Below are 12,911 nucleotides of genomic sequence, written 5' to 3'. Positions count from 1 at the left end.
TCCATGGCTGTCAGCTGAAAATATTGGTCACACTCTCAAGTGAGGAACTCCAAGAAGAAAAGCAAACTGCTTCTACCCCAGGCAGCTCAAGAGAGCTCACAGGCTCTGGAAGCAGTCTAAGACCTCTCTGGATAGCACAGCTCCCTTTCTTCAATAAGTGGAAGAAGCAGGCAGCAACACATACATCCATGCTGGAAAGAATCTGGAACCCCACACCAGGCACAGACACTCACCAGGGACAGTAAGACTGTGGCCAGCTTCATGACACCTAGTAGGTGGAGTCTTAAAGGCTTTTATTTTGTTTTGTTTGGGATTTTGTGTGTGTGGATTTTTGGGGAAGGGGTGGTGCCAGAAAATGGAAGCCAAGACTTTCTGCAAGCTAGGCAAGTGCTCTTTACTGAGCTGCACCCCAAGCCCAGGAGAGCTCCTATCCCAGGCTGAGAAGTGAAGGAAGCAAAATGATCTGCTCTAACAGAAACGGCAGAGTCACCAGACTAAACACATTACATTAAGAGTTCCCTAGATCTGGGTTGAAAATGTTCCCCCAAGTTTTAGAACCCCCAGAAACCTGTGGATGGGACCTTACTTCAAAACAGGCTCTTCCAGGAGGTTAACAAGTTTGGTCAGTCACCAGCAGTGGAATGGGCCTGGCCTCAGATCCTGAACCTGGACTGCTTACCAGTTTCCACCAGCCCTTACTGTTGATCAGGACCATGGCACCTGCTCAGGAGGCTCTTGCTGCACTGAACCGTCCCCAAGACATCACTGTGCCTCAAAGACAGGACTCTGAAACATCTTGCTTGTCTAGTCTCCACAGCTCTTTCTCTCTGCCTCCCACCTGGCCCAAGTTCACACACCGCACCTCGCATAACTCCTGACTGCTCTCCCCGGGGCCACCGGGCTCCTTAGAGCACCGTCCTGACAACACCAGAGCTATCCTCAACACAGGTCAGATCATGACTCTGCCTGGGCTGCCAACCTATCCAGACTAACTCCAGGTTCCCCAATACGACATCTAAATGCCATCATCTCTCTTATCCTCAGGACTAGCATAGGAGTAGCTCCTAAGAGACATCCTCAGCCCATCTATCCTCCCTCTTTCCTCACCATCCCTCTCTGTGTCATTTTAGTGACACACCTAACCTAACTGCCCCTTGACATTGGGCCCTGGACAGGCCATGTTGATGCCTTCTTTCTGTTTTGTTTTATTTGGGTTTTTTTGAAACAGGGTTTCTCTGTGTAGTCCTGGCTGTCTTGGACTCGCTTTGTAGACCAAGATGGCCTCCAATTTACAGAGATCCACCTGCCTCTGCCTCCCAAAGTGCTGGGATCACAGGTGTGTACCATGGTGCCCAGCTAGGTTGATGCCTTCTTAACAGGTACAGCTGAATTGAAGGAAAATAAGGCCCACACAAGGAAAGGAGACACAAAGGGACCAAAAGACCAGAGGCTGATTAAATGTGTGGAAAGTGGCTAGAGAATGACCTACAGTCTAAATCTGCAAATATTCTTCCAAAGTCCCAGTACTGGACCTGTATACAGGTCATACAGGAAGAGGCTTAGTTGATATAAATACAACTTTCTTTTTTCTTTTTGCCCATTTAAAACAAAAACAAAAACAAATTGAGCTCGGTGTGGTGGTGCACATCTTTAATCCAGCACTCTGGAGGCAGAGGCAGGAGGATCTCTGAGTTCAAGGCTGGCCTGTTCTATAAAGTAAGTTCCAGGACAGCCACGGCTACACAGAGAAACCCTGTCTCAAAAACCAAACCAAACCAAAAAATAAATAAATAAATAAACCAACCCTGATGAGTCCCAGAATTGTCAAGGACTTAGGCAAGAAGCGTTTTTTTTTTTTTTTTTTTTTTTTCTGCATACTGTTCTTAAGAACTTAAAATACTACAACAATTTTCAAGGGCAGCTGGCCAGTAATTGTGTAAACTGACAATGCACCTACTTTTGAGTCCTAGAATAATACTCCTGCGTGCTCAGAAATGTGCATGGGCCCACATTATTGCTGCGACTGGCAAATGACAGAAGATTCAGTACACCTCGGCTACAGACAGACACAAGACCAAAGACAGCTCAGCAGGTAAAGTCACTTGTCACCAAGCCTGCCAACCTGGTTAGAGCCCTAGAACCCACATGGTGGGAGGAAAGAACTGAATCTGACAAACTGTCCTCTAACCCTGTGCCATGGCATATACACTAGCACAGCTATACATGCAGGCTTAGACACACACACACACACACACACACACACACACACACACTAAACACATGTAAAAATAAACCATCCTTTTTAAAAGACACAGTCTCGCAGAAAAGGCTGTGCTTTCTGCACTAACACCTTTGAGACTCCCCGGCACCTTGTAGAGCACACACAGCAAGATACAGATGAGGCACATACTGTGATCCAGCCAGACACGGAGGCTGGGGTGGGACTGCTGTGAGTGAGGAGACAACCTGGCCTACAGTAAGATCTGTCTTGAGCAAACAAAGACATAGATAGTGGCGTACAGTGACAGATTAGTACTAAGACTGCTCAGGACACCAAAATCCACAAACATTCCAGTCTCATAAAATGCTGTAATATTTGAAAAAGAACCCATCAATGTTAAGCCATCTCTAGATTGCTTGCTACCTATTACAACCTAAATGCTACATAAATAATTACTTTCTGATACTGTTTAGGGAAAATGACATGGAAAAGTGTATAAATATTCAGTTCAAACACAACTTTTCAACAGATACTTTTTTTGAGCATGGTTGATTGAATCCAAGAACGTAGAACCTGCAAATAGAGGGCCAACTGTACATGCACGTATGTGTACACAGACGCAAGATCTCTGCAAAGTGGAGGGCTGTCACTCCCACGCCCTGTGAGCAGTTCTCCAGTACTGAGTACATGAGAAAAGCAAAGCCAGGAGCACAGCTCTCCCCGGTAACATGGAATTCTGCATGACCACCTACCTCTCCATTGCTGGGATTGGTCCCATACTTCTTAAGCCATGGAACAATGTTCCTGATGGGAAGAGAGAACAAAAAGTGTCACAGGGGCTGGAGAGATGGCTCAGCAGTTAAGAACACTTGGTGCTTCTGCAGAGGACCCAAGTTCCCAGCACCCACATAATATGGCAATTAACAACCATCTGTAACTCCAGTTCCAGAGAATCCAATATTCTCTCCCAGCTTCCACAGGCACTGCACAAATGCGCCGCACAGACACACATGCAGGCAAAAACATCCACACACATAAAATAAAAATAAATCTGGCATATGTCTGTAATCCTGGAACTCAGGGAGGCAGAGGCAGGCGGATCTCTGTGAGTTCGAGCCTGGTGTACAAAGTGAAACCAGGACAGCCAAGGCTACATAGAGAAACCCTGTCTCAAAAAACCAAAATAAACAAATAAGTCTTTTTAAAAATTCACTAGAGCATGTAGCTGTCTGTGACAACACCAGAGGCCCTTAGGGCCACAACCCACTACAGAAGGGAAGAACACCTTCTTCAGAGTGGGCATGCATTTGTAGATTCGTGTGTTTTCAAGTGTATTCAGTAACCAGGGTTGTCTGGTATTGGAGACTGAATAAATGCCTTGGGCACACCAAGAATGTGCTTTTCCACTAAGCTACACTTGGCATTTGCAGGAGTTTTACTGCAGTTACATACCAACAAGAACTTTAACTGTGTAAAAGGGCAAACAACAACAACAAAAAATACTGGATCAGCTAGCTGGGCCTGGTGGTGCACGCCTGTGATCCCATCAGTCAGAGAAGCAGAGGCAGGCAGATTGCGATGAGTTCAAGGCCAGCCAAGGCTACACAGAGAAATCCGGTCTCCAAGAACAACAACAATAAAAACTGGGTCAGCATCAAAAATTCTACTTGCAGTCATGCATGGTGGTGAGCCAGCGCGCAGTGTAAGCCTAGCTGTTTACGAGATGAAGGCAGGAAGTCACTTGAGCCCACATATTCAACACCAGCCAGGGCAACACAGGGAGACCTCCCTTAACCTTTCCACCCCACCAAAAAAAAAAAAAAAAAAATCTGTGTACAGAGCCAAGAGAGCATAAACATTCAGTGATGATCCTGGAGAGTGAGAACATTATGATTAAATGTTCTACTGAAGTATTTTCCATTTTTTAATAAGTTTTAGAAAAAACTTTAGAATGTAAAACAAGCTTGAAACATAAAGCAAAGATAACATAATCTAGAACATAAAATAGGGTGTAATGCATCCTGGGGACAATGCACCTTTCATTACTGCTCTGCTTTTATCAAGCAGAGAGTATCCAGGGCATCACTATTCCACATCAGGTACAGACAGGTAAGGAGCTGGGCACCCATCTCCATTCCAAGCATGGCAACAGCATAATACTGCCTCTAGAGCTCACAGAGCACTTCTGCCTTGTCCCTGAAAACCTGTTGTTCCTCCCAATTCCCAAAGACTCTCACCCAGACCTCAAGAGATTTCTAGGAACAAGATTTTGATGAATTTGTCCCTGCTTAGAGCCACAAACTCAACATTCCTTTCTCTAAGTGGTATCAATAATCCTGCCATATTAATAATCCTGTCAAATTAAATAGAGTGCTGGGGAGACAACTCAATGAATAAAAGTGCTTTCTATGCAAGCATAAAAACCTGAAATTTGTATCCCACAACGCATGTAAAAGCCAGACAAGACAGCATACAATCTGTGACTTAGGTGGGAGCTGGGAGCACTGAGAAAGGCAGACATGGGGCTTGCTGGTCAGCTAGTCTACCTAAAACAGCAAGTTCCTAGTTCGCCAACAGGGGTTTGTCTCAGAGCAACAGAGAAAGACCCCTGAGGTCAACCTCTGCCTCCACAGATACATGGAACTGAACACAATTGCACATACACAAATACCACACACTCAGGCATGTACTCGTGCACACACACAGACATACATACATACATACACAAAAAAATTAGAGGAGCATAGGAGAAGATGAGGGAGGGAGGGTGGGATTGGAAGGGGACGAGGGAGGGGGCTACAGCTGAGATACAAAGTGAATAAAGTGTAATAGATAGATAGATAGATAGATAGATAAAAGATAGGGATAACTAGTTTGTATAGTACTTTTGAATACTTCCTGTTAGTTCATGCAGTAGAGGAAGGTTAAATAGAGGTAAACTGCAAGGAAACTGCTTTTATTCAAGCGTGCACCTTTATTTCACAGATCTGAATTATGTTACACTTACAAAATATATTTTTGTTGTGCTATACATGCATATTATCTATGCACATACATAAGGCTAGAGGTACATTTAATATTAGTCACTATGTGTCGTCTGTAAAAATACTCTACCTTGCAATAAAATGTCTAAATTAAATAGAAAAAAAAATTAAAATTTAAGAAGAAACTCACAGCAAGTCAAAAACGATACCTTCCGGGGTGCAGACTGGGTAGACAAAAGGCTGCAGAGAGAGACTGAAAAAGAAAGAAATTCCTGGTCAGCTTCTAGGCGTATTGAGCATGCTATGGTTCCCACAACCTTCCCAACAGTTCCAGTACCTTCTGGCCCTGACACCAAACCACTAAAAACAGGGCACTGTCTCTTCTAAGCACTAATCCTCTCGGACATAAAATAGGTTAACAATAGGGTCTAGCCAACCTCAGAAGGTATGAATGAAGCTAAAAAGTAAAACTGGTAAACACAGACACAATAAGCAGGAAATACTCATACACTGTCCTCATGGCTGAGCCGCTTTCTCCCAGTTCAGTGTTATCTTGAGAGGCACAGAAAAATCCCTGCATGCATCTCAAAGGCCAAGCTCACACAAATGGCACAGGTCGAACATCCCTAAACTGAAAATTCAAAACGCTCCAAATTTTAACTTTCTTAGTATCACATCAGGCTTCAAAGAGTTTTGAATTTGGGAATATTTCAAATTTTGAATTTTTCAGATCAAGCATGATCAACTGCCTATGTAAAAATCTATGCAAATATAGTCCAGACCCAGGTATGGCAGCCTAATACTTGGGAGATAACAGCAAGAGAATTAAGAGTTCAAGGCCAGCCCAAGCTACAGAGTTAAAAGACCCTACCTTAAAACACACACACATAATTTGGGAGAAATGATACTTAACCAAAAGAAAACAGAAGGCTTTAAAGATTTTACCTGCAGTGATCAAAAGGTAAGCGGCGAAAAGCTGTCTGTGTTGTTTCTGTTTAAAATGAAATAAAACACAGAAAACTTATTTGGAAATATTTCATCTATGTATGCCTACCATTAAAACTACATTAGTTTGCCAGGTGTGGTGGCGCACACCTTTGATCCCAGCGCTTGGGAGGCCAAGGCAGGTGGGTCTCTGGTCTACAAATCAAGTTCCAAACAGCTAGGACTATTACACCCAGAAACCCTGTTTCAAAAACCAAAAACAAAACAACAACAACAAAAATCTACACTACTATGGATTAAATCTTTTGCTGCTGTTGTTTCGAGAGAGAAGAGTGTTATGTGTCGCTGGAGATCGAACTCAGGGCCTTGTATACACTACATGCTAGGAGTATGACTGAGCTACACCTTCTGGCCTACATTAACAATCTTTTGGTAGCTGCTAACAGTGGTGGCACACACCTTTAATCACAGCTCTCCGGAGGCAGAGGCCAGATCTCTGAGTTCGAGGCCAGCCTGGTCTACAGAGAGTTCCAGGACGGCCAGGGCTACACAAAGAAGGGGAAAAACCTTTTTGGTGGGAGCCTAGAAAGGTGGTTTGGCATCCCACTCTTGCAGACAACCTGAGTTTAGTTCCTAACACCCACATATGGTGGCTCACAACTGCCTGAAACTCACCAGAGAACCTCTAAAGGCAGGTGTCTGCACACACACATACAAACACATATATACACACACACAGTCTCTCTCTCATTCACTCACTCTCTCACCTAAAAATAATAAAAATAGGTGCTAGAGAAGTGGCTCAGTGGCTAAGAGTGTGTACTTCACTGTAGGTAGAAACAGAAAAAACTGACCGACAAACCAGCCCAAACCAGCTTGAGGTTTATGACAGACCCTGTCTCCACAAGAGGCAGGCTGGGCAGTGAAGCACACCTTTAATCCCAGCAGCTGGATGCAGAGGCAGGTGAATTTCTGTGAGTTCAAGACCAGTTTGATTTACATAGTGAGTTTCAGGATAGCCAAGGCCACATGGGGACCCTGTTTTGAAAACAAACAAACAAGGGGCTGCAAAAATAGCTCAGAGGTTAAAAACACTTGATGTTCTTATGGACAACCAGGGCCTCCAGGGCACCCACATGTATGTGTCATATACTCATACAAATTCCAACATACATATAAACAAGCCTTATAAAATATAAGCCTTATAAAATATAATGCAAAATGATATGAAAAACATTACTTTTTTTGAAGATGGATAATCAACAGAGGAAGACACCCAATGTCAACCTCCAGCTTCCAAACACCCGTGCACCCCCATACACACACACTCATACATACACACACGGAGAACCTTTCTGTTTGCTTTTTTGAGACAGGGTTTCTTTGTGTGCTCTGGCTGTCCTAGGATTAAAGACATGAACCTCTAACCTTGGCTTCACACAGACTCTTTGATATTATCATAACACGAATCAAGGAGCTAGAGATGGCGCAGTGCTTAAGAGCACTGGCTGCTCTTTCAGAGAATCCATGTTTCATTCCCAGCACCCACGTGGTGGCTCATAGTATCACTCCAGTGCCAGGGGCTCCAGTGCCTCTCCTGGCCTCCCAGGGCAGACACAGCAGGGTGCATATACATATGCAGACTAACACTCATACATCAAGTAAGGGAATCTTTAAAGCAAGAATAAAAGTCCCATGCCTATAATCCTAGTACTCAAGAAGTTGACAGAAGAGAATCTCAAGATCAAGGTTTGTCTGGACTACACAGTATAGGCTAGCCTGAGCTACAAAGCAAAACAAAACAAAAACCCTCAGAGGGCCAGCAAGATGACTCAGTGGATAAAGGCTCTTGCCATGTAAACCTGACCACCTGAGTTCAATTCCTGGGACCTACAAAAAGATAGGAGAGCCAAGTCTATGACGTTGGCCTCCTCTGACGTCCACATAGGAATCATGGCATACCCACACCTGAGCTCATATATACAATAATAAAGTTTTACATTTTTCAAAAACGCCTTTCTTAAGAGTGACTGTAGCTGTAGCTCAGTGAAGAACATTTGCTTAGCATATGCAAGGCCCTGGATTTGATCTCCAGCATTTCAAAAATCTTAAAACACAAGGAAAAAAAAAAAAAACCCACATATTCCTGAGCTGGAGAAAAGTGTTTGCCTAGCATGCAGGCACCAGGGCACAGGTTTCTTCAAATGGACTGAGCCAAGTATATATATCCCCCCTCTAGTTTTTTGAAGCATGGTTTCTCAGGGTAGGCCCGACTGACCTGGAACTCACTCTGTAGACCAGGCTGGGCTTGAACTCAGAGACCCACCTGCCTCTGCCTCCTGAGCGCTGAATCAAAGATGTGTGCCACCACTGCCTGGCTTATAGAATTTTTTTTTTTCTTTTTGGTTTTTCAAGACAGGGTTTCCCCGTGTAGCCTTGGCTGTCCTGAAAGTCATTCTGTAGACCAGGCTGGCCTCAAACTCAGAGACCCACCTGCCTCTGCCTCCCAAGTGCTGAATAAAAGGCATGTGCCACCAACGACCAGCCTCAAAGAATTATTTAATTTTTACTTATTTTTTAATTTACTTTACGTCCTTACTGTTGCCCCATCCCTCCTCCTCTCCCACTCCCATCCTCCCTGCCCCCCCAGACAATTATTTTTAAAGCACATATTCTTTACTAACATTACAGCTGTGACTATGACTAGGCACAGTGGCACATGCCTGTAATTCCAAAGACTAGTCTTGAGTTCAAGACCAGCCTGATGAGGGGCATAGGAGAAGAAGAGGGAGGGAGGGTGAGATTGGGAGGGGACGAGGGAGGGGGGGCTACAGCTGAGATACAAAGTGAATAAACTGTAATTAATAAGAAAGTAAATAATTTTTTTAAAAATTACAACAACAACCACAAAAAGACCAGCCTGAGCTATATAAAAAGACTACCTTTAAAAAGAAAAAGAAAAAAAAATATATATATATATATAATAAGGCTGGAGAGACAACTTATCAGTTAAGAGCATTGGCTGCTCCTCCAGAGGACCCAGGTTCAATTCCCAGGACCCACATCGCCACTCCTCTAACTGTCTGTAACTCCAATTCCAGGGGATCTGGCACCCTCACGCAGACATACATGCAGGCATTCCTACAGACAGCATTCCTCAGACCACCAGCACCCCCTTACCTGGCTTCCTGCCACCATAGAAGTGAGTGTACTCAGCACAAGTGATGTACCTGAGGAAAACAGAGGATATTTCTAGTTCCATCACAGAGAAGACAGGCTACAGAAGTAACTTATGCCAGAACTGTCACACACTTGCCAAGGGCAGTCAAACATCTACAGTGTCAGGCACATAAATAAGCACAGAAAACAAAGATACATAAACATCAGTAGTGCCTTTCCCTGAAGGAAATGAACTGGATTTATAGATCTGCAAGGGAGAAAGAGTCAGGCATACTGAGGTCTGGGGAAGCCCTTTGCAGGAATAATACTTTCTGAGGCTGGAGGCAGGACAAGCTGGATGTGTTCCAGAAAGGAGATACTGGAGGAGAGTGTCATGAGGTATGTGGTAGCAAGGGCGGTGGCTGGGCCACAAATGAGTCTTAAAGATCATGGAAAGCACTCTATATTTGCCTTACGTGTGACGACGCTGCTGGGTGGTTTTGAGCGGGACCCAAACATGATCTAACATAGCTCCAGTTGCTGTGTGCAGGTTTCTACTGCGTTACTGTTTACTGTGGGAATTGTCTTCCGATTACATATAGTAAATCAGGGACTTAATATGTAACCACTAGGACAGGACAGGTACACTGCAGGCTTAGGTGTTAAAATGACCAAGTTCCCTTTCAGGCATACTAATTTTGAGAAAGCTGTAAGTTTTCCAAGCAAAGCACTAAGTGAAAGAGCTGATAGTGCGCGGGAGAGAGATCAACTCAGACTACTAGAACAGATCAGCCAGAGAACAGAAATTAAGGCGATAGCCATGAGGTTTGGGACCAGAGGAGGGGAAACCCAGCAAAGAATGAAAAAGGAGAATTACTGACGCAGATTAAAAAGCAAAACGCGTGAAAGATCCCACTAAGGGCCGGCTTAGGAAAGGGAAGAAGCCCAAAGACTGAAAACTGAACACTAGATTTGGCAATACAGAAATCAAAGGTACCCTTCCTTGCAAGCGGTCTCCGGCTGAGGCGGGGAGAACGACTACACTAGTTACAGAAAACAGACAAGTACGGTAGCAAATGGAGGGGAACATGGAGGACGGCCCGCTAGTCTTGAGCAGAAGGCCAGTGTGTAAGCGGCCTGGCTATGCAGGACAACCAACTTTTGGGCAAAGCTCGCGGGCAGAAACGGGGGGCGGTAGGGGCAAGCCCCAGAGAGTCCGGCCAGCAGAACGCCCTGACCCGCGGAGGCCGCGCAGAGGAACAACGCGGCGCCTGCGAGAGCTGAGGCCTTCAGGACGGCGACAGCTGAGACGAGAGGTGCGACCCAACTTACATCTTGTCTTTCTGGTGCTGTCGCTTCCCCATGGTGAAGATAAACCCGAAACCACCGCAGCCGACTCTCAGACTCTGGCGCCTCCGCTCTCTCAACTACTTCCGGAGCTCGACTCACCGGGTGCCGGAAGTCGGAAGTAGGCATTCTGGGAACTGTAGTTTCCAGGTGCCCAGGGTACGTGCTGGCCGGAGCGCTTTGCAGGACTGAGGCTTTTAGTAGAATCCATTTTTCCTGTTTCCCATCGGCCGCCGTCCCGACTTCTCTAAGACTTCTCGATGCACTGTCTGGCTCCTTTGTCCACTCCGTGCTGTGCTAGCCAGACTCGCTCAGACTTGCCCTCCCTTATATCTGAAGGCCTTCAGTCTCTTGACTCTTCTTCACAACCGTGTCCATTCTACTGTACCCAACTCTTCTCTCTCTCACTCGGTCCCCAAGCCCTCCAGACCCATCAGGTGGCAGAGACTCATTAGGTGGCAGGTAATCAAGCCCTCCCTGGTCTCTGGGGCCAGATACCCTCTCTGCTTCCTTCCCTGGGACCAGATCCTTGGTCTGGGTCTCCTGTCTACACTCAAGGCCCTGGCGAATTCGTCCAGAATTTCCTTTTTAAAATGGAGTGTATAACGCTCAGATGACAAGTTTCAGGAGTTGGTTCTCCTTGCCGGGCTTACGCAGCTTTTACACAGCTCATGCAGCTAAGCCAACTCTCCAGCCTAACCTTGCTGTTTATATTCTTTATGTGCATTGATGTTTTGCCTGCATTGGTGTTTGTCTGTTTGAGGGTGTTGGATCCCGTGAAACTGGAATTACAGATGGTTGTGAGCTGCCGTGTGGGAGCCAGGAATTGACTGCACGTCCTTTGGAAGAGCAGCCAGTGTTCTTACTCACTGAGCCACCTCTCCAGCCCACTAAGCTTGTGGGTTTGTGTGTTCTTTCTCTTTGGTTTTTTTAAGACCAGGCTGGCCTCGAACTTAGGGATCACCTGCCTCTCTGTCACTACCGCCCAACTTAAGCTTGTGGTTTTAAACACCACTTACACTCTCCCAGAGTCAAATCACTGGCAGTTGACTAACTACATATAAAGTCCTTTTATTAGATTTTTAAATTATATATACAGTGTTCTGCCTGCCTACACTCCAGAAGAGGGCACTGGATCTCATTATAGATGGTTATGAGCCACCGCATGGATACTGGGAATTGAACATAGGATCTCTGGAAGAGCAGCCACTGCTCTTAACCTCTAAACCACCTCTCCAGCCGTCAAGTTCTTGTCTACACATCTGATCAAAGAATTTTCAATCTTCCTGTCCTCTGTTCCAAATCTCCACTTTGATGTTAAATGGCATGTTCCACGTTCTAACCCTGATCTCCACCCTGAGATGTTCAACCAAATAATTTTAAAATGTCCTGCCAAATTCCTACAGTGTCATAAAACATTGGAAACACGATAGCCTGTGGTAAAAAAAAAAAAAAAAAAAAAAAATTCTCGGAGCTAGGCATGGAGGTGCACACCTTTGATCCCATCACTCAGGGAGGCCAGCCTAGTCTACAAAGTGAGTCCAGGACAGCTAAGGCTACAGAGAAACATCTCCTGAAAAAAGAAGAAATCTTGGGGCTTGAGAAATGGTTAAAGAAGTGGTTAAAGAGCACTGACTGCTCTTGCAGAGCTTCCAGAGGCCCAGGGTTCAAATTCCCAGCATCCACGTGGTAGTTCTCAGCTGTGTGTAATCCAAGCTCTGGGTGATACCCTCATATATGCAGGCAAAACACAAAGGCACATAAAAGAAAAATAAATCATTTTTTTAAATTCTCCTTTGTTTGAGACTATTCTCTCAAACCCCACTTTAGGGAGACGGCTCCATCGACCATAAAGCTTGCTTAATTCAACTGAAAAATTTGGGTCAATGGTCTCTACTCTTGTTCAGTGGGCAAGCAGAGCTCTGAGTTTGAGGACAGCCTGATCTATAGAGCTAGTAGAGAGACCCTGTCTCAAAAACAAAACAAACAAACAAAACACCAGCACTTGGGAGGCAAAGGCTGGTTAATCTCTCTGAGTTCAAGTACATCCTGGTGTACATAGCAAATAACAGGCAAACCAGGAATATACAGTCAGACCTTGTCTCCAACAAAGTAAATTAGTAAAAAGAGAAGAAAAAGTAATCTTTCTTGGACACCCCACTCCCCCCTCTCTCTCTCATAGTTTATCATCATAGTAACTTTGCCTATGTTCTGATTTTTATTATCTATGGTCCCAAGCAAGGTATGGTCATCCT

General features: G+C 44.9%; 1 protein-coding gene across 5 annotated transcripts in view; it reads right to left on the bottom strand.

Annotated features, from left to right (window-relative positions):
- Ppil2 (peptidylprolyl isomerase like 2) overlaps nucleotides 1–10,776 on the bottom strand; it is a 43,563-nt gene extending 32,787 nt beyond the window's left edge. For all 5 annotated transcript variants that reach the window (XR_009587211.1, XR_009587210.1, XM_060371371.1 and 2 more), the window contains exons 1-5: nucleotides 10,642–10,776; nucleotides 9,331–9,380; nucleotides 6,151–6,196; nucleotides 5,396–5,458; nucleotides 2,974–3,025 (exon numbers count right to left, since the gene is read on the bottom strand). Coding sequence is in view for 3 of the 5 variants with exons in the window: in XM_060371371.1 (XP_060227354.1) it covers nucleotides 2,974–3,025; nucleotides 5,396–5,458; nucleotides 6,151–6,196; nucleotides 9,331–9,380; nucleotides 10,642–10,673 (243 nt within the window). In the remaining 2 variants the exon portion in view is untranslated. The remainder of the gene's footprint in view (nucleotides 1–2,973; nucleotides 3,026–5,395; nucleotides 5,459–6,150; nucleotides 6,197–9,330; nucleotides 9,381–10,641) is intronic.
- Nucleotides 10,777–12,911: the final 2,135 nt, after the last annotated feature.

This window comes from Meriones unguiculatus, chromosome 17 (assembly GCF_030254825.1).
Source record: "Meriones unguiculatus strain TT.TT164.6M chromosome 17, Bangor_MerUng_6.1, whole genome shotgun sequence".
Lineage (NCBI taxonomy): Eukaryota > Metazoa > Chordata > Mammalia > Rodentia > Muridae > Meriones > Meriones unguiculatus.
The sequence above is the reverse complement of the archived record's forward strand: the minus strand, read 5'-3'. Positions and strand labels throughout refer to the sequence as shown.